Source organism: Lutjanus erythropterus, chromosome 17, assembly GCF_056507025.1.
Source record: "Lutjanus erythropterus isolate fLutEry1 chromosome 17, fLutEry1.hap2, whole genome shotgun sequence".
Lineage (NCBI taxonomy): Eukaryota > Metazoa > Chordata > Actinopteri > Lutjaniformes > Lutjanidae > Lutjanus > Lutjanus erythropterus.
This window is the reverse complement of record NC_139333.1, coordinates 17,297,777-17,319,680: the sequence shown is the minus strand read 5'-3', so window position 1 is coordinate 17,319,680 and position 21,904 is coordinate 17,297,777. Positions and strand designations below refer to the sequence as shown.

Sequence of the window (21,904 nt, the reverse complement as noted above, 5' to 3'; positions counted from 1 at the left end):
TTTTCTTTTTTTGCTTTCTTCTCCATCTTTGCCAGTTGTCCTCTGCCTCTGTACCTTTTTTTTTTTTTTTTTGACATTTCTCCTTTCTCAGGAGCCTTCTGTTGCTCAATTTTCCATCTGCAACTCTTTCTCTTAACTTTCCTTCTCTCTTTCTTGAGAAGCAGTTGCACAACATGCTGCGAGGGAAAAGCTCCTCTTTTCTCCAGCAGGTTTGATTGACAGCACCCCTTGCACACTCTGCAGTAAGTGTGTGTGTGTGTGTGTGTGTGTGTTTGTGGGGGGGGGGGGGGGGGGGGGGGGGGGGGGTGCATGTGTCTTGGCATCAACTTGTGTCTTTCAGAAGTTTAATTGCAGCATTTGGTCACTCTTCTCTGGGCCATAAGAGCATGTGTATGTGTATGAATGCTGCTTCGAGGAAACAGAGCAACAAAACCAGTCCAAAGGTTGCGAAAGAGCTCTCACATTGATTCATCAGAGGAGTGCAGGCACACGTGCATGCACACACACACACATACACACACACACAGAGGGGTTGTGTGTTGACTTAAGAGTTAATGAATGGATGATTGAGGGCTGCAGGGGTTGGGGAGAGCAGTGCCGTGGAAACAACCCCTTTTTCCCAGGAAGGGAGTATAGAACAAGACTTTGAGACAAAGAGAGGGACAGAAAACGAGTGTCTCAGAGACAGAATGAAATTCAGATTGTGTGTGCAGAGAGCTGAGGGGGCCGTGGGGCACGCTACTTGAAGCAGAAGATTTCTAAGCGCCAATAAAGCAAGTAGCATGTACTTGACAAGGACCCAAAGGGAAAGAGAGAGGGAGAGAAGCAGCTGTTGGAGGAGGAGAGTGAGACAAAGAAGGAGCAGGGGGCTGTCCTTACTTGCTCTTCAGTGAGGGGACTGGATGTGGGAGGAGGCAGAGGGAGAGCAGGGGGAAAGAAGAGGACAAGAAAGGAAAAGAGCAGGCAGGGAGGGAAGCAGTATGTTTGGTGTGTAAAGGAGTCCAACATACATCTGAAAGTAGTGTGTGAGTGTTTTGCACAGTTGCAGGTCGTCTCCTCTCTCCTCTCCTCTCTGGGACCATGCAGCAGCAGGGGTGGACTCTTCCCTGGCTCACTGCTCTCCTGCTGGGGCTGATGGGGCTCCTGGTGTGCGGCTCGGACTTCAAGCATCACCGCTACGAGGACATGGTGCGAGCCCTGTTTGCGGTGCAGAGCGAATGCCCCTACATCACTCGCATTTACAGCATCGGGCGCAGCGTGGAGGGGCGCCACCTCTATGTGATGGAGTTCAGTGATAACCCTGGCATCCATGAAGCATGTGAGTAACACCTGATTCAATGTGCCACAGTCCAGTGTGTGATGGGCACAATAAACTATCTGTTTTAACTTAAAAAGAAGTTGGTGTCTGGGCTGCCTTAAAAATGTTTAAGTTGCCTCAGTTTGAAAAGACAAGCTGAGATTAAGTCGTAACAATTAAAAACAAATAAACTTTTCTAGTTAAATATACTTGACTTAACATAGTTGTACTTTAGAAAACAATAAGATTAAGATATTAAGTTAAACTAACAACTCTTAAGTCACACTGAGGAATATTTATAACATTTATTATAATTAATTAACTTTTAACTAACATTAGAAACTTTATTTAATAACTCTGTACAACTCCGTATTTATTCAATGCATCAATTTCAAGTCAAAACACTTCAAGTCAGAAGAACTCGTGCTTATGAGTTCTGAAGTGTTCTCAAAATAAATACTAGACATTTTATGTTTAACTGACTTGAATAAATAAAACTTGTATATTTATGCAGAGTCATCATAGTTTTGTACTTTTCATTAATGTCTGTTTTTTTTATTTTGTTTTCAGTTCAGTTTGGTTTTCAGGGTGTGTTGGCTCATTTCACTTTCAGTTTTTATTGTCTAAAACTGTTTTTATTAGTGTCACTATATGGGAAGTTTTTTTTAGGAGCAAGATTCAAGAAGTTTAGGACAGATAAATGACTAACTGTGGTCTTGGCATCCCAGTCTCAATAAACATCTCCTCATACTTGTTGTGTTGCCAAATTTGACCATGACATTCCCTGCATTTTTATTATTATTTAGTTAATAAGTAGTATCACAATACACAGTATCATTTCAGTTAGTATAATTTTTTTTTCTGAGGTCAAGTTTGTATTTTTCTTTTAGTTAAGTAAAGTATTTATTTGTTTAGATTTAGTTAGGCTAACTATAATAAGTTGGATGCACAGGCCCTGTCACTGGCTGCCCATTTGTTTTGCACTTCTTGCTGTGGGGAGTGAGAACATAGCTGGCAGGAGACAGAGTCATCTGTGGGGGCTCTGGATTTTTTTCCCCCCATGCAGGAGATGAAATGCAAGCTTTTGATTTAGTTTTCTGAAGCTAATTTACTGTGTGGCTTAATAGTGAAGAAGAAGAAGAAGAAAAAGAAGAAGAAAAAGAGGAGTTATCCCAGTTTAGCTGGTTTCTTTGATAAACATCAGTGACGGTATTCTGTGGAAAACTCAAAAGTGAAAGACAAAAGGCAAAAGTGAAAAAACATCTGTGATTCATTTCAATTTCTGCCATCCAACCACTGATGAAATGTGTGGTGTTATTCAAAGCTGAGCAGATGACACAGAGGTTCACTTTGAGTCAACAAGGCTTTAACCCTAAGCCCGCTCTTGCAAAAGCTTTGCTTGTTTCCCCCCCTGCTCCTTCTGAACTACTGAATCAGCTCTCCAGGTGTTTATTTTGCATATCGGTTGCAAATTAGAAAATCATAACCCCGTCGTAGCTCGTGTTTGTACTGAAAACAGGCCAAAGGGTCACATTCGTGTAGAAGATTTTTCCATTCTTGCATTTTTAATGGCAACCCTCTGGAAGAAAAGAATAAAGCTTAACAACTGCAGCAGGGAATGCTTTTTTGGCTGCGGCTGAGCTTGCATTTTTATCTACATTTGCACACGTAGGGGCTTCCTTCAGTAGAATAGAAGGATGTGTGCCTGTTCTGTTGCAAGATGGCCGAGGGTGAAAAACAGGAACCGTGCACTTCACGGTGGGGAGTGACCTGGGGTCTTGTCTGGGTCAACCCTCCTGCACCCTTTAGGAAGTTCATGTCTTTCACATGCAGCTGAGTGTGTGTGTGAGTGTGTTTTTAAAGCCGCATGCTAGAGCCAACACTGTTTTCTGAACCTGAGGCCAGTTGGCCCCGTGTTAAAGAAAGGGAGGTGAATTGCAGTGCCCAAGCTGCCATTTGGGTGCCTGAAGCAATTAGTGAAGGGTGTTCATAAATTTGGAAGTATCAGCTCACTCCCACAATACCCCACCCCCCCAAAAATTCTACAATTACTTCTTCTCATGAACAACAGACATGTACAAAAACCAGTGTTACTGTATGTGCCACACTTTTAGTGTAAAATCATATACAGCATTATTCTAGCATGAAGCAGAAAAGTTCTCGCCAGTGTTCAGCAGCAGCTCTGCCTACTCCGTGTAGCTGCAGCCTTCGGAGGTCCTTGGTTCTATCAACGCTGCAGCAGTGATTAATGAAGGGACCCCCGGGAGGAGGAGGGAACTCTATACAGAGCGGGAGACTGTTTGGATAGGCGGCTCACCCCAATCACTGACAGATACTCATAGGAATGCCAGACGACCTTATCCAAATAATTCAATCAGTAGTAATCAGACTCACTCTCCTCACCTTTGTCAGAACCTGCCTTATCAAGATATTGCAATAATGTAAAATCATGAAGGTGAGTAATTGGTTTAAAGTGACAATATGTATGTTTTGAAAGACAAAATAATAATCGTTTGAATAAAAGTTGAGTCCATAAGAAATAAAACCCACATAGCTACAGCTTTAATTTGTCTGGTATGACCAGTAGCTCATAGTGGCTAGTGTTAGCTAAACTGCAACTCCAAAGCCTCTACTGGCAAATGTCCAACAGGGACTCCCTAAAAACATGCACTTTCACACACGAGCGGTTCCTTATATCCTGCAAGTTTTGTTTGCCTGATGTGCATTCTCATTGGCTCACACTTGATTGTGTTGTCTCTATTTGAATAAACTAGCCAAAGTGTGAACTAAAAAGCTGTTTAGTAACATAATCTTTGTCTTAACCCCAAGATAAAACATGCAAGAGATGTCACGCCAGATTGTAACTTCAAAAAGAGATAATTTTTAATTTTTTGTGATCATTGATTTACTGCTGGCACGGCTGCAGCTGTGACTAGACTTCCCCTCAGATTTTCAAATGACATTTACCTGACTGTTGATAAATTTTCAAACTGAACATCATATCTGTGTCTGTACCTGTATTCTGATATTAATATGAGTTAGTATCTTGCATCAATAGATGTCCAGACAGGCTCACAAGGCAGACTATCAGTGTATGTAGGTGTGAGAACAAATATACAAATTATAGAAAAACATGAATAGTATATTCTGCATGCTTTCATACTTGACATGTCTGTGCATATGCGAGTCCCACTCTTACAAGGTACCAGATTTTAACGACAAATGCATAAAATAGAAAGTGTAAAGACTTGTAGAGAATGAATATAGTTGAATCCAGCACTTATAAGGGTTCAAACCTAATTTTAGATAAATATTGCAGTCAGTTTGCTTTATGACTCTTGTACTACTATTACACCATGTTTCACCACTCAAAGTCTAATGATGATGTTTTTAATACAGCTGACTCAAGATTATTTTGGTACATGAAGTGAAATTGAATCTACCATTATACTGTAAATGCCATTTATGGCTACAGCGGCTGCTGTCAACCAAAAGTTAGACAGTCTTGCTTTATTCAGGTTATGTAATGATGAATTCAAATTTAAAACATGTAACATTTAGAAACTTAAAAAAACTAGGTGCATTAAACTATGTCAAAGACAGCCTGCCTATTGATTCTCCTGTGTTTTCATGTAGTGAGTATGCTCATATGTGTGCATGTATGTGTGAGCATGCTCAAGCAGTCATTTTAAATGTCACGCTTGGCAGCTCTCTGTGGCCTTTTGACCTCATGCCCCCTCTCCACTTCCTCCCCAGTGGAACCAGAGTTCAAGTACGTGGGCAACATGCACGGCAACGAAGTGCTCGGCCGCGAGCTGCTCATTAAGTTCTCCCAGTTTCTCTGCGAGGAGTATCGAGCCGGAAACCAGCGGATCATGAGGCTGATCCATGACACGCGCATCCACATCCTGCCCTCCATGAACCCTGATGGCTACGAGGTGGCTGCCAGACAGGTAATGTACACCCCGACGGCCACATGCCAAAAGAAAACCAGGGAAAATCTTCCACTGCTGGGACGCCTTTCGTTGTTTTTCTCTAGCAATCATTTGCCACTTGTGGAGAAAAAAGTTTCCACATTTTTGCTTGATTGTGTCTTTGCCAGTGGAAATGTTACAAATTTTAAGGTCTTTCAGGAAAACGAAACACCTGCAAGTTAAATCAGGGCAAACACATCTGAATACAACATATTTCTGAAGGTATGCATGTCTGTTTATCCATTAAAGACAAGCAACAGCAAAAACATATTTTTATTAAATCTTTCACTGTTTGCTAATGTCTGTAATAATCCCATCTATCAGCTCCCTTACAGAACCCCTATCTTTGTACCGGGGAGTAATTATATGGCACGTGAAACAACAGACATGCATGCAACACAAACACACACACACTCGTGCACAATCTCTCTGAGACTAATTACATGTCCTGAGGAGGGCAGTTGCACATGAAGGTCCCTCTTTTTGCCGTTCAGACAACACATGCACACCACACTGTAATTTGCTGCTGCTTCAACAGATGTTTGGGTGCAGCAGCATCTGGATAACAATGGAAATGCTGCTTCATTTCCCAGCATCCTAGATGGCATTGTGTTGATTTGGGACACTGATTGAGCTTTTGAGGAAAAAATATTGTAAAGTATTGTTTTTCGTGCCCACTGGCATCAGAATGTAAGATTTAAGTGGTTCCATATAAAGCTCAGACAGTTGTCAAAGAGTCCTGTATAAGCCTGCATGGAAATACCGTGCAAATCCAAGAAGAGCCTCCCTGTTTGGGAAGAAATCTTTTTTTGGACTTGCTCCTGATGTCAAAAAAAGAGAAAGAGTCCATCTTTGCTTTGTAGTCAGTAAAGAAAAAGTCATTCAAAAGTGACACTCACTTACAAAAGGAATCAAAAGGGAGAACTTTGAGTCCTGAGGATAATAAAGTAAGAGTTATACTCACAGCACTGTGAGACTGCACAGCAGAGCGTTGAGCTAAAAGTCAACATCTGCATGCTGACATGCTCACAATGAAAATGCAAGATGATGTTTAGCAGGTGTGATGTTTACCACGTTCACCATGGTAATATAGCATGTTAGCATGCAAAGATTTGCTGATTAAGTGTAGGTGAGCCTGGTGAGGATGTTACTAGTTTTTCTGGTATTCGGCAAAGTATTGAACAAGAGAGAAAAGAAAAGTTTCTACTGGTGATTAAAAGTTAAAGGAGCAATGCGTAAAGTATGGAATTTAATTGTAAGAAGAAAAGTTCTGATGTTATGCCATGGATGTCTATGTTTTGTGTTGCAGAAATAGCAATAGAAAGAAAATGTATTTAAACCAGTTGTCTGCAATAAGCAGACTTTTTAAAGATGAGCTTGTTTGAAAAAAAAAAAACACTTCAAACTCTGCAGAAACAAAATAAAAATCATCAAAAACATCTTGGTTTGTCTGTCCACTGTTCAACGATCGGCAGCCCTAGTTTAGTTGAAAATAAATCCTTAATCCACCGCATTAGATGTGAAAATATTCTGGCTGTCCATTGCCTCTCAGGTGCCCGAACGTCCTCTCACTCCTCACTGCTTCACGTCTCTCCTGTCTCCACCTTCCGTCTTCATCAATCCTGGAGTTAGAGTCCTGGTCGAGGCTGCTGTAAATCATCTCGGCGCTGTATTCCCTGTTGTCAAGCTGGCCCCTATCAGTCTCTGAGGCTGTATTTCATCCTGACCCGGCTGTGTTGACTGAGAGGCTGCTGAGCCCCGTTCAGATGCCCGCAGTGTAAGAATAAATATACCGCTGTCGCTCCAAGCTGCAGGCCAGACTGGAGTAATAACCTCTAGCTCATGGCTAACTGAGCTAACAGCAGCTAGTAGGCCAGCTACAGCCAAAGATAGTTATATCAGCCATATTTTATACATTGCTCCTTATGAATCCTATTAGGATTCATCCTATGGGGACCGTGAATGACTGTGCCAAAATTCATGACAACCCATCCAATACTTGTCAAGGCATTTTACTCAGAAGCATAAATATAAACTGCATGAGTCCTGAGTATAGGTATAATATAAAATCCTTCAATATTGTATGTGCCATGCATTATTATAGGCCTTTTGTTAGACTCGAGACTCAGAGTGTGTCGTAACTTTCTCTTGTTTATGTAGTCTTAACATCCATTAAAGGTGTTTGGGAAGGATCTGAGTTTAGATTCCTGAGAAAACAAAGAAATCATTGTGAATTCCACATTATACCCAGAAAAAAGAAAATAATTTACTGTTGTTTCTCTGCAGATTGCCTGGGCAGTTTGTGGGATGCGTAAATCAGTTTTCCTTTGCCGCTTCCAAGCAATTTGAATTCATAGCTTGAAAAGCTGTGTCTTAAAATCCAAGAAGCCAAAATAATTCACTCACTCTACAGGGGAAGAAAAACAGGGTAACCCGACAGCTGTACTTTGTCTGTGGGTCAACAGGGTCCAGAGTTCAACGGCTACCTGGTGGGTCGAGGGAACTCCAGAGAAATCGACCTGAACCGAAACTTTCCAGACCTTAACGCACTCATGTACTACTACGAGAAGACCAACGGGCGGAACCACCACCTGCCCCTGCCAGACAACTGGGAGCACCAGGTCAGTGCTACTGCATAAACACACAGGAGACACAAAAACCCATTTATCCATGTCCATGTGTGAAAATACATGTATATGCATGTGTGTGTGTGTGTGTGTGAGAGAGAGAAAGAGGCAGAGAAGAAGATGGATGAGTACATTTCTCACACTTGTGTGAGTGTGTGCTCAATGTTTGAGTATGGAGTTGAATAATGAGCAACCGTAACACAGCGGAGTTATCTTGGCTTTAAGTAATGTTGACATAAAGGACTGCATGAGATTTATATTGCATCAGATTCCACTGCCAGCTGAGCTTTTTACTAAATAAAAAAGAAACTGCCCATAAATTTAAACAGTAAGTAGACCCAGTAAATCGCTTGCTAGGCTGTCTGATGTGTATGTTTGTGTGTGTCTGTATAGTCTGACCCCGTTTGGCTGGGTGTGTTTGCTTATCTTACTCTAAAACCTATATCTCCTCATATAAACGGTGCTTTTCTCGCTCTAGGTCAGACAGAGGTCGCCCTCTGTCTTTGCAATATGAAACAGGTGGGCAAAATGGCAGCCCTGCTTGTTCCAACTAAAAATGTCCCTTATTCACTGAAAAAAAACTTTGAATTTACTCGATTTTAAAGGGATAGTTCAAATTATTTGATATTGGATTGTATGAGGTACTTTACTTTGGTCCTACATGATCAGAATGTGTCCAACGGACATAATTGTGTGTATTTCTTAATGCTAATATTACTCAAAGGTATTATGTACCTTTAAAGCAATTCTATTACGTCACTGGTACCCAAGCTAAGTCTGTAAATTGAACTTGATTTGATAAAGTTAACTTAATACAGATATATTGTAGACAGCTTATTTTGTGCGTCATAACTGGTTTTGCTAAAAAAAAAAAAAAAAAAAAGTACAGCATTTTACATTTTAACTTGCATTTGGTTAGAGAACACTATACAACTCAGAAAACCTTGACAAATAATGTGAATATTTTGATATCTCTTTGCTGTTAGTTTTTTTTTTTTTGATATTTTGAAACATATGAAACGAATTCTAAGCTTAGAATAAGTTTTGACAATTTATAAGGATGTCAGTGTAAAACAGCTCAGTAAAGTTGACACTCTGCACTGGAATCATAATGAAAAATGTCCTGTATACGAAGACTTTCAGCTTCAGCTAAACATTTTTGTCTTTTCGTCACCACCATGAGAGTCTGAACTGACCTACTCTGTGGTCTCAGAGCGTAACTGTTACCTGCTACCTCGAGATGCTGCGTGACTCTTCACATAGCTTACAAACCTGTGACTTCACTCAAAATCACTTGTTTATTGCCAAGTCTGTATTTCACAGTGGTGGAAAAAGTTCTCAGAATACCACAATGTAAAACACTCCATTACAAATAAAAGTCCTGCATGTAATTTTTTATTTTTAAGTTTCCTAAAGTATGGTATTAAAAATAATAAAAGTACTTGTAACTGATATAACAGGTAGACGTGGAACTGCACCTTTAAATCACATAATACACAGTTAGCTAGTTTAAAGCAACAGGGTGTTTGCTGTGAAACTTTTGCCAATAGTCAGCTGAAAAATACATTTTAAGTATTAAGGACAGCTCCCTGAGGTGTCTCGTCTGCAGTCATCTCATCTTCAACAGACACACAGAAAGTGCTGCTGTTTTCTAGGTTTCCTTCTAAATTGACCGTCACTGTGGTCCTGTCTGGATAATCTAATGCCTCTGAAAACATCAGTGAAAGTAAAATATAATCAAACATGTAACAGTGTTCGTTTTCATCATGTTGTATCACTACTGACCACATAAAGCTTATACGAGTGTGACATCATTTTAGGTGATGATGCAATGATAATGTTAAAAGATCATGTATTAAAATCACAGAATGAGTGAATATCATCATCATTTAATGCACATTAACAAGGAATAATAAAGTTTTTGTAGACCAAATGTAAAGATTATAACAGTTATGAGATGTTATAACTTTATAACAGTCACAGATGTCTACAGTATTTAGAACAAATGGTCTTTAGGAGATTTATTTTTAATTTATTTTAAACTTTTTGAACAAGAGACACATTCTGTGAGGGGCCCACAAATCAATGTACACTACAAAGTTGCAGCTATAATCAGTCAATTTTAACAAATTTGCAATTAGAGTGAGATGAGGAGTGTCTAATTGCCTCTAAATAAAGTCAGGAAACAGTATGACTTTATTTGATTATACATCAATAAAGTGATTTCGTTCCCAAGTAAAGGACAACCAATGATTTTTTTTCTACTTTTTTGTCCCATTTCCGAGTTCCTGGGCTGCAAATGTGTTGAGAAAACTAAAGCAGTGGTCCTCCCAGTCGCGAGCTGGCTGTCGACCCACATGACTGCCTCCTGAAAGGCCAACACAAAAGAGTAACTGTGCCACTGTTACAGATACTTCATTCATGCCGGTCAGGATTACATTCTCACAGGCTACATGAAGCCACAAGCCCCTGTGCTCGCCTGCAGGCTCAGCCATGCTACATTTTAATTAGCCACCTGATGATGTTACATTCAGAGGAATGAGTCTGATAAAACCAAATTCTTTTCTCCTCAGTTGAAGGACTGTTCCACAAAATAATGCAAAGTTAGACAAGGTGAAGGAGAAAAAAATGTTTATATGAGCCAAGAGACTAATCTTTCAGTGGCAATAACTGACAAATACAGCAACTCAGGACTATTCTGATTTCTGTACATAAAAAAGGGGATGTTATCTGATGTGGGTTACTATGAGGTATTTATCAATAGTCAGTGTATCAACTGCAGTAGATGGTGGTTGAAAATGCCCAGTTTGGAAAAGCACAGAGAGGCACCAGCACTGAAGCTAAGCAATGTACTGCTGTGGACGGGGTCAGCAATGAAAGTTATTTTAGGTGCTTAAAAAAGGTCCACCTAAAAAAATATCTGTGTCAGTTTAAGTGTACTCTATATTTAGAATATTTTCATCACTTTACTTTGCCATCAGACAGCCTTTTCTGACAGGAAACCAAATATCACTCTCTCCAAACCTACCAAACTCCATAGGTGAAATCAGTTATTTTTACCTCGCAGAACACAGGAGCTGCTCTTCTACCACTGGCTTGATCTGTTATTTTGGTTGTGTTATTGTGTGACTTCCTTGGCTCTGAACTTTCCTTTTTAAACACTGAAGTCACTGAAAAACACAAACAAACTAACAGATTGAGGCAGCAATAGATTAGCAACTCCGGTGTTCTTTGAGGTAAAACTACTGATTTCACCTATGGAGTTTGGTTGGTTTGGAGAGAGAAATATTTGACTTACATAAGGACAGTTTCCTCATCAGAAAAGCAGTCTGACGGTGAAGTAAAGCAGTGAAAATACTCTACCTATAGCATGCACATAAACTAGGAGGTGGGACCTTTTTTTAAGTGGCTAAACTGCCTTTTTCTGCTGAGCCTGTCCACAGCAGTACATTGCTTTGCCTTAATGCTGGTTCCCCTCCCTTCTTCTCCTAACTTTGGGCATGCTGACCGCCATCAAATCGGGCTTAAAAGTAGCTCATATAACCCCATAAATAATCTGAACTATCCCTTAAATCATGAAATCTTGTAGCAAAGAGGACAAGGGGATCAACACTTCTGCTAACCTCTCAGTGTAGTTGTAGTTTTTCATGGTCAGGAATCCATTTTTAAAGTTTTCCGTCAAGCACAAGCCGAGAAATTCATAGAGCCTCCGAAGAAGAGCGCATTTCACACCATGAAGTGCTGACAATTGATTGGCTTGAAGACGACATTCCTCTTACACTGTGAAATCTAACCTTGAGTGAACTGAGTGATTCAGAACGACTGGATTTGTGTGGACTTGCATTTGGTGTTCTCTCTGTCTGAGATATGATTATCAGTGTGAGTGTGTCCTTCACATGAAACCCTACACCACAGTGACAGCTCTGACTTCAAAGCGCACACAAGTGTATATAAAGATCCACAGACAATAAACACCTGCCAGTCTTCCACACAGAAGTCCCACTTCTTAGTTACAACTGCTGCGTTCAAGGCCGGCAGTCTGTGATCGGCCTGATTATCCTTCAGTCGAGCCAGACTGTGTTTATTGTCCTGCATACCTTATTCAGGGAGATGTATTACTCCTTGCCTCCTTGCATGATATACAGCTAGGAGCATGTGAGGATAGTTGGCGCTGACAGAGAAAATAAATGTCAGCCTAAAACTGGAATTAAAAGCTTTGAAATGTCTGCAGCATCGTGTGGGAGATGTTGTGGCAAAGGCCGATCGTGTTCGTGCAGAATAAGATGCAGTCGTTAACAGTAAGTAAATGTTAAAAGCCTTATGCAACTTTTAAAATAGCCTTGGGACTGACGCTATTTTACAACAGCTGTATGTTTTACAGTTGCTGCAGAAGTAACTCTTTTGTTTCCATTCTTTCAGCTTTTACTTAAAACTAAACTAAACTATTTTTTCTCCCTGAGTTTCAGACTCAAAATCAGAAAAAAAATGGCATTATAACAAAGGATTAGGGAGAAAGTTACCTGCGACTAAAGCTGAAGAATGATTTTGTGGGCTCGAGAAAGGCAGGGAGGAATTAACCGTGCTTTAGTAAAGATTAACCCGGTTGCTTAAAAAGTGAAAAGAGGAAAGCAAAATCAAAGAGAAAAGCAGAGAAAACTAGGATTTGTCCAGATAACCAGACGAGCAGAGGAGCCAATTCTGGTTCTGGGTGAAAAGAAAACCAGATGTCTTCAGTCCACTGATGTTGTTTGGGAAATGTGTGGGATGAAGTGAAAGTAATAATAATATCAATAACCAGAGAATATACAGGCATTGGAAAGTTTGATTTAAAGACTGGGAGTAAATTTGGACTAATTATTTTATAAATATACGAGCTAGACTGGTGGCAGGTTGGATTTTTTTTTTTATTTTGAACATACAAACACCATAGCAACGTGTCCACAGATAGAAGTTGGATCCTACTGTGTGTGAAGCTGATTTAATGAGACACAAAAGACATAACTACCAATAAACAGCTCTCACTATTGTTGACGGAGCAGCCATCTTGGATTTTGAGGTTGGGGTTGGTGAGATTCCTCCAACTTTCCGAGTCAGAAATCTGACTTCAGGGGCATTCCAGTTTTAATTTCCAACTGTGAACTCAGAAATTCCGACGTGCCAGTTCCAATGGAAACAAGAGGTGCACAGAGACTTTATTATCTGTATCTGTATCTATTCATCCAACAAAACGATCTGTCTCTGTATCTTTATTTGGATAGAAGACGAGAAGTGGGTGTGGTTTACGTCAGAAGGCATGTTAAATCAGGGAAATGTTTAATTTTCTAACCTAATATTCACTGGCAATGCAATTGTTGTGCCTACAAAGCATTGAAATGATTTAATAATTGTATAAATTTAAATATTTCAACATGTCTATCTGTTTTTATTTTTGGCTAAACTAAGTTTTATTAACAGTCTGAAGCCACCACCATCTCCCCTTTAACTGGGGGCTATAAAAAAAATCAGAAACTGTTTTGCATAGGGAATAGAGACTCTACAGTAAAGATATACAAGTATTTGAAATCTTTCAGTTGAAGGGAATAATCTTGGTTTAATAAAGCAGTTTTTCATTAACATGCAACCCTTTTAAATCATGGAGCTGACTTTTTGATTTGATTGCATAAAATGGTCCATAAGTCATGAATGTTGTTCTTTCACTACATCAGCCTCAAAAGCTGCTTTCTTCATAACTGTCTCATTGAATATTCTCCACAGGTTGAACCAGAGACAATGGCAGTCATAAAATGGATGCAAAACTACAATTTTGTCCTGTCAGCCAACCTCCACGGGGGAGCTGTGGTCGCCAATTACCCCTTCGACAAGTCGAGAGATCCTCGCATTCGAGGGAGGACCACATATGCAGCCACCCCGGATGACAAAATCTTCAGAAAGGTGTGCTGCAGATTAAAAACTCCTTCCAGATGTTGCACAAATCTGATCTCATCGCTGGCTGTTGTGTGTGAGTGTGTGTGTCTGTGTGTGAAAACATGCGAATGATTGGGCACATGTGCATTTGTGTGTGATGACAGTTGGCGAGGACCTACTCGTACGCTCACAGCTGGATGCACAAGGGTTGGAACTGCGGCGACTTCTTTGATGAGGGGATCACCAACGGCGCCAGCTGGTACTCTCTGTCCAAAGGTGAGCAACACCTGAAATTAATCTGGACATTAAAAAACACTTGAAACTCCACATAAATCATGAAAAATATGTCATAATCAATCTTAAAAATACTCTCTCTTTTTTTGTTACAATGCGCGCCCAAATCGTCAAATTATTTTAACTATATCTGTGAACTTTGTTGAGTTTTAGAGAGTTAACTGGGAGGAAATTTGGGGGTTTGGGGGCAATGTTACATGGTATAACAACCAATTAATAATTGTGAAGGGGTGTAGTAATTGTAGATATTAATTGAGTTTTAGAGGTGCTAGTTATCTTTGGACAGGACCTGCTCAAGCTAAGCTAACTGCCTGCTGGTGGTAGTTTCAGTTAACATACAGATGTAAGACTGTTATCCATCTCCTCATCTAACTCTTTGATTGAAGATATCCTATTGGTTGATAATAGAGTATGCAGCAGCACACACACACACACCTGTACACACACACACACACACACTGGCTTAGTGAAAGAAAGGGAAGGGTGTAGCCCCGTGCACAGACATACACCCAGGATACAGAGATGGAATTTATCAAACACAACAGGTGAAGTCAGGTCAAGACTACCTGTTGGACAGAACAAGCTGAATTTATCTACCAGTGCCAAAAGCACAATACTGACTCACTACTCCCACGTTCAAAACAGATTGTTCCCTGTTTATCTTACAAATTCCAGTCTGTTGGATGTTCCAAAAAAGACAAGGCCACCTACATGAATGATGGCAGTGCACTGGCATGGACTTGAGCATGAGTGACATGCTTCGAGTGGCTTACATGGCAAGCTTTCCCGGTGTCGTCATGAACTCTGTGCCTCTGTGCTCTCCTGTTACCTTTGACCTTTTCACCCCCCCAAACACCAACAGCTGCACTTCCACGACCCCTCAGTTTAGCTGCTCAAGTTGTTAAATGACTACGACCAACCTTAGGGACTGTATGAAAATGATTATTTTAGCCCTCTCTTGAGCTGCCAGAACTGACAGTGGTAGTAACTGTTTAGTTAGTAACTCATGGTTCAAAGTACTGACTGTCAATAAATATGAATGACATGTCACAAAAATATCCCAGATACGAGCCAACATGTGCTGGTGATGTCATTTTTTGCCACAGTCTGTGTCAGTCCCAACCCAATCTCGAGCAGGGCTCAGCTGTCAATTATGACCTGAAACCTCCTTTTTATAGTGTCAAGTAACTAATTAATGGTGCTGCGGGCAATTCTGGAGAAAGATAGTTAATTGTTGAGTCTCACTCCCAGACTGTCAACTGCAACCGAGGGCACAAGGTACCCTTTAGCAGCTGTATGAGATGCTGCCAGAAAGCCTCTTTAAACACATGGTCAACACTGTGAAACGGTCGTACTTTGGATTGGTTTAGGCAACAAGACTACTTGGGTAGGTCAGGTGGGATAAGACCATGTTTGGGGTTACAATAAGTATGTTATGTTATGCCGTAATGACACCGAAGGGATTCACAATGCACGTATGTGTAATAATATTTGGTTTCACATTGGACACAAACCCCAGTCTCCAGGGTGAAAGTCCTGTGTTTGATTCAGCAATCAATCCACACCTCCTCCACCATATGTGGACTTCTCCCTCTTTATTTCTACTCCAAAAGCCTGGTGCGTCTCATAGAACCGTGGACGGGTTTACATTGAAGTCATTTGAAAGCCCAGTGCGTCTCTTTCAGCCGCAAACAGTTTTGAATCAACCACTACACCACCGCGCCGCCAAATGAAAACCTGCGACCAGAGCCATCAAGATGTTTTGGCTTCACTTTTGGGGAGCTGTTGAGTCGTCAATCTTTATGATTTAATCAGATGTCGAGATGTTTGCAAAGCACTTCTTGAACATTCCTCTGCCTGTTTGAAAATATGCTGCTGTACTGACTGTACTGGAAATTTGGCTGACACCGATCAATTCAGGAAAACTCCCTGACGCATGCATCAGTCTTTGTAATGGTACCACATAACTCAGATATACTCTCACATGGATGCACATGAACACATGTACATTCCCTTTACACATATTTGTTTTTATCAGCCTAATTTTTAAACCAACCAAGCCAGTCACACTCTACAGGATTATAAGAATGTACAAAATTCCACAGGTTTAAATATGTATTTTCAATATTGTGTCATCCAGTATGTCCTCTCTTGGTGCTATTAAAATATTGTACTCTGCATCTCAGGTCAGTTGTGTAAAAACATCAAAGCAATGTCAGATTTACTGTCCTCAGACTGCTCCTAGAAAAAAAACAGTGAATATTTGAGGTTTATTTTTTGCATTTTTGCACCATGAACGCAGCCAGAGTTCTTAGTGGATCTGTTATAAAGGTTTGATTTAATATAACAGTATTTACCGGCATCGGCCACCCACAGACCATTAAGAGTTATACGAGTTTAGCCACTGGCAGCAAGTCCTCATCTTCCCTCATTTGGTTTATGAGTTGGGAAAGTTGAGCTTGGTTGTAAGATTTGATGAATACTTACAAGTCATGTTTTGCCATAAAATGCCTGAAACCTACAACACACCAAGTTCTTTAAACTGTCTGGGCATGTATTCGATTTCATCCCAGTTAATCTGTAAGTGCCACAAAAACAATACCCATATGTTTGATGTGTAAATCCTGGTCTGGGCTGGTCTGGATTATTCTTTGGAATGTGAATCTGTTGAGCTTTTTTTTTTTTGGTTGACTCATGCAAACGTTTGAATTGGATGAAAACGCCCCGCAGTCGCATTTAGTAGGAACACGTTATGTTTATTTTAACAACTCCAAGTGTTATGTCATGGTCTATGAGGTTATGTTTTGAACTTTCCCTCCCAATCCTGGCCTCAGATGAATTAGTTTCTAGGAAAAGTTGTGCTGTATTGCAAAATTGCTGTTGTTGGTTGTAATGTTAGTCCGTCTAAAATATGTTTTTAAAGGTCCAGTGTGTAGATTTACAGGCGTTTATTGTCAGAATACGGTAGAAATTGAATGTAATAATCATGAGTATGTTTTCATTAGAGTTTAATAATCTGAAAATAAGAGTCATTGTGTTATTTTAGAATGAGCTGTTTATATCTGCAGAGGGAGCAGGTCCTCTTCCACAGAAGCCGCCATGTTCCATGTGATAAGAGCTACCTAAAATGACAGAAACCACGTGAAAATTATTTGAGATGCACTTTGACGTTTTATTTTGGCCCATGTACTATGTCGGGATTTATGCCTTATATCGCAGCAAGCTACCAGGAGGCGATCATATGTTTTGGCCTCACTTTTAGTGAAACTGTCATGTTGTCCATCTTGATGTATGTCAGTGGTTCAGACAGAACTTGACATTTAATCCTGACAGATAAAGCAAAAAGTACAATCTGCATCCACAGTTTATATTATGTTCACTCTAATGATGATCAACTCTTTTCGCCTTAATAATCATTAATACCACAAAATGACGCTCTAAAGCAGCAGGTTGGGAACCCATATTTCTGTTTATTGCATTTGGTGTTGTTTTGGCTTTAAAAAACAACTGCATTTCCCGGGATTCCCGTGATAGCGGGCTTCTCTTCCCATGATAGAACACGTCTCATTTTCTAGAACCATATTTATCCCTACTGGATATGGCCTTTCATGTTTGCAATCTGGAAGTTCACTGCGAAATACCACTAAATCCTACGCACTGGTCCTTCAAAGGTCTGTCAAAACAGCAAAATGTAGTGGTTTGGAAAAATATCCTCGACTATATGAAAAAAAAAAAATGAAGTAAAAGCTTTGGGCTCCAGCATCTCAATGACTGAAAATGTGTAGCAGTGGTTTTATAGATGGACTGAAATGATAAATCACATCATCTCCTTACAAATCAGAACAACCCCTTCAAATTAAGGGTCCATGTAAACCACTTTATAAACCACCCTGTGAGCCACTGACATGACAAATATGTCCCGTTTTAAAGATCTTCCCTCGAAATCCAGAGTAAAGAGTCTATTTCTGTGTGTTTCAGGCATGCAGGACTTCAACTACCTGTACAGCAACTGCTTTGAGATCACCCTGGAGCTGAGCTGTGATAAGTTTCCTCCAGCGGCAGCACTGCCCAGAGAGTGGCTGGGCAACCGAGAAGCGCTGGTTTCATACCTCGAACAGGTCAGAGCGCATGTGCACACGCTCACTGTTTGACAGAGGTGGGAACAAATCATCTAGTTTATTTATTGTGTTCTTATTAGCCATTACTTAATGTCCTTTGTGCAACTTAAAATGTCAAGCACAGTTGGAAGTGCTGTGCTGTTTCGCATGTTTTGTTTTGTTTTGTTGTTTTAGGTTTTGTAGATGAACAAATTTAACTTTGGTACATTTTTTTTTCCAATTGGAGCTTCATAATGTATCATTAGTTCTTCATGGTTCTCTCCTGCTATTTGATTAGATGCGGTTGGATTGGTTCAGTAAAAGTGGATATGAGGAATTAGGTGTTTACTTGCTGAGAATGAATAGTTAATGTTTAAGTTTATTCAGGAAATTAAGGGAAATTCGTTGATTCATGACACAAGCTTTAAATAACACTTTAATTTTTGGTTTCAGTGTAAAGTATTAAGTATTTTCAAGTCAAAAGACTCAAATCTGAGTGAAGTCAAGTAGTTCAAGTCTTTCTTGATTTTTTCGAGTCTAAAGTAATCAGATTTATGACTGAAGTTTAAGTCATTTGACTCAAGTCCACAACTTTTTTGCAACCTAATGCACACAAACACACACTCATACAGTCACACACCCACACAAACCCGACTACCTAGAGTCCAATACTCTGGCTTCTTGTAAATACTGGCTGGCATTCTGTGGATTAAGTGACTTGAACTGAGCTGTGTGAAATTCAGTGTAATTCAAGTAAACTGGCTTTTACCTTCCATCAAGCATGAAAAGAGACCTTGGTTTGAGGACAGAGTATCTTTTATCCCAGATTATCAGAGTGCCAAGGTAAAGTACAGTGATGCATTTCCAATAATATTGTTTGTTAAGCCCGAAGGGATCGAGCTCAGAAATGCTTAACCTTTTTCTGCAACACTGATGAAACACACCAAACCATAAGGGTCTGTTGCAGACCACAGAGACAAAGAAGGTTAATCAGGTTTTGGAAAGTTGCTTTGGAAATTGAGCTCATGACCTGATATGACTTGCAATCGATGCAGAATTCAAGCACAAACACATCTGTGGACATACAGGATTGGCCTTTATTAACTATATAAATAAAGTGGAAAAATAACGTTTCTTTTTTTCAGGTGCATCATGGGATAAAAGGCATGGTGTATGATGAAAACAACAACCCTATCGCCAATGCTGAGATCTCAGTGGCTGGCATCAATCACGATGTGACCAGCGGTGAGTAGGGATTAAAAGGGGGTGTCAGTTTATTGTTAAACACATGTGGTTGTTATTTCCAGGGAGGTTTTTTTTTTTTTTTACTCTTTAACTGCAGAGTTAAAGAAATATTTGACTGTGTGAGGTTTGTGGTAAATGTTCTGCTAATGTCCTGGGTGGTGGCGTATTAGAACATTGTTGTAATAATCTTAATCACATACAGAAAGTCAAAATGAGCACTTTGTGCTTTTTGTTCAGCTCCAGCTCTTAATAATGTGGGGAGAAGACACTGTTGGTGTTCCTTTAACAGCTGAATCTTATTGTATTCATTAATATGAAAAAAATAAATGCAGTCAGTCCTCACAGTGGGATGGAACAAGCCTTCCTCTAGTGGTCAATGGTGGAAATGCACTTTGAAAATCAGAGTCAGAATGAGTTTTATTCTTTTCTTTTCACATACACAGAAAAAAAAATATATAATTAAAGATGAAAGCAAGAACTGCAAATATAAAAAGCATGAATACAAAATAGAAATTTGACAAAAACCTATGAAATAGAAAAATACATTCTAAAACAATAGAAATGATATGCATTGTTATTTAAATATATGATGGAGCTATACAGTGTTATGCAAGAATGTACAAACTATTGGCCAGGGAACGTGTGAAGTTCACGGCATTAATTTAAAAGAATAATTGCAGCATGCAAGATAGAGTCCAAAGGATGTGCATTAATGTAATGCCTTGAGTCAGGTGCATACATTTTATGTTATTAATAATGCAAACTGTACAGTATATGCACTGTATTTACATTCTGAAATCCTTGTAAGTTTGAGTATTAGAGATGTATGCTTCTTTGTACTCTTCTGCATTTAAGAGGGAATATTGTACTTTTCAGTACAGCTTCATGAGCTTAAGATTTTAAAAACCTGTGATGAGCACATTCAATGAGATGCATTATTATACACCAAATAAAGCTACACAACACTCTTTTACAGAGGCCATTTTCATTATAAGAGGAAAGTTGAGTTATTTCTACTTTCCAAAGTGACATAATCTATTAATAGTTCTTAACCTAGGGGTCGGGATTTTTGTGAGGAATAATATAAAATTTAATATTGTGGCAAGCAGCATGAAATGAGAGCCAGAAAGCAGTTCTCAATGATGTCAGACCCTAAAAGGCATTCAAAATAAAGGACAAAGGAAAATTAAATAAATCTTCCACTGCTGTGTAAATTAAAATTCGAAATTGTATGTTTCCACCTCTCATCTTTCCCCATGTGTTTGCTCCTCCAGGACTGGATGGTGACTATTTCAGACTCCTGTTACCGGGTACCTACACTGTGACAGCGTCCGCTCCAGGTTATGTCCCGTCCACCAGCACTGTCACAGTGGGACCAGCTGAGGCCATACAGGTGTGTTTCATTTTTCATTGTTGCGTGTTCTTGTCAGCTGGAAATGTTCTCTGTGTTGATCACTCACGCCTTGTTCTTCCTCTCTTCCCTCACAGCTTCATTTTTACTTGAAAACAGCACCAAAACAAAACCCGAAAGTCAAGCCCCACAACGGCAAGAGGAACATCTCATCCCCCAAGGCCCACTCAAAACTTGGCCCCAGATGAGACATGGACAATACTTCAGACCACACACAGACATACATACACATATACTGAAAATCCCACATAAAACACACACGCACACATGTACACATGCAAATTATGGAAATGATAATTGACCATAATATATGTATGTAATTTTACCTTCGTAGTCCTATGTATTTCAAACGTTTGTGTTTTTGTTTGTGTTTTTTTTGTTGATAAATATAAACTGTGTGTCTGTATTAAGGAAAGGTGTATTTATGTAACAGTGTTGATTTGTATGAACACAACTATCCTGTATTTGTAAAGGACTTTTTGATTTTGATTACTATAATTTGATGAAAGTTGAAAGTGAAAATAAAATTATGTTTTTGCTGTCATTATTTACCATGTCTGTATATTGTGTTTCTGCTTTATTTTGCCTGTTTATCGTTCTTTACACTCTCAGAAATAAAGGTGCTAAATAGAACCCTGCAGGGTTCTCCAGCTGGTCCAGTTGGAACCCTTTTGAAGACCCTTTTCTACCAAATAACCTCTGGCTCTTGAACTGGTTCTGTTCAAAATCCTTGGAACCTTGGTGCTATAAAACTCATGCTTCCAACTGGGAACCAACTTTTCAGGTTTCATACCAGTTCATTTCTGTTGGAAATGCTCAGAATGGTTCAAAATTAGGCACAGGAACTAGAAGACGGCTGGTTCATGTTGGTGGAAAAAGCCTCTCAGGGAGTTCTACGTTGAACCCAACATAAAGGGTTATACCTAGAACCATTTGTGATTGTGTTACTTTAATATTAATTGGTAGAATTTAAACTTAGTATGTTTAAAATCAGTGAGATGTCTCATGTGGAAATAATGCACGGCTTACTGGAAAAATAAAGTTTTTGCTGCTGG

At 39.7% G+C, this 21,904-nt stretch overlaps 1 protein-coding gene across 1 annotated transcript; it reads left to right on the top strand.

Annotated features, from left to right (window-relative positions):
* Positions 1 to 1,071: 1,071 nt before the first annotated feature.
* cpn1 (carboxypeptidase N, polypeptide 1) lies at positions 1,072 to 21,396 on the top strand. Its single transcript, XM_084740901.1, has 9 exons — positions 1,072 to 1,318; positions 5,054 to 5,250; positions 7,737 to 7,892; positions 13,653 to 13,829; positions 13,967 to 14,078; positions 18,075 to 18,214; positions 19,339 to 19,438; positions 20,713 to 20,831; positions 20,927 to 21,396. Exons 1-9 carry the CDS (start codon positions 1,081 to 1,083, stop codon positions 21,035 to 21,037), a joined length of 1,350 nt encoding a protein of 449 aa, XP_084597027.1. The 5' UTR covers positions 1,072 to 1,080; the 3' UTR covers positions 21,038 to 21,396.
* Positions 21,397 to 21,904: the final 508 nt, after the last annotated feature.

Excerpts from the sequence above, each read along its gene's own strand:
- cpn1 (XM_084740901.1), top strand. The coding sequence starts at position 1,081 with ATGCAGCAGCAGGGGTGGACTCTTCCCTGGCTCACTGCTCTCCTGCTG. Across the intron at positions 14,079-18,074 it reads CTGGTACTCTCTGTCCAAAG|GCATGCAGGACTTCAACTAC; the intron begins GTGAGCAACACC and ends TGTGTGTTTCAG. Across the intron at positions 18,215-19,338 it reads TGGTTTCATACCTCGAACAG|GTGCATCATGGGATAAAAGG; the intron begins GTCAGAGCGCAT and ends TCTTTTTTTCAG.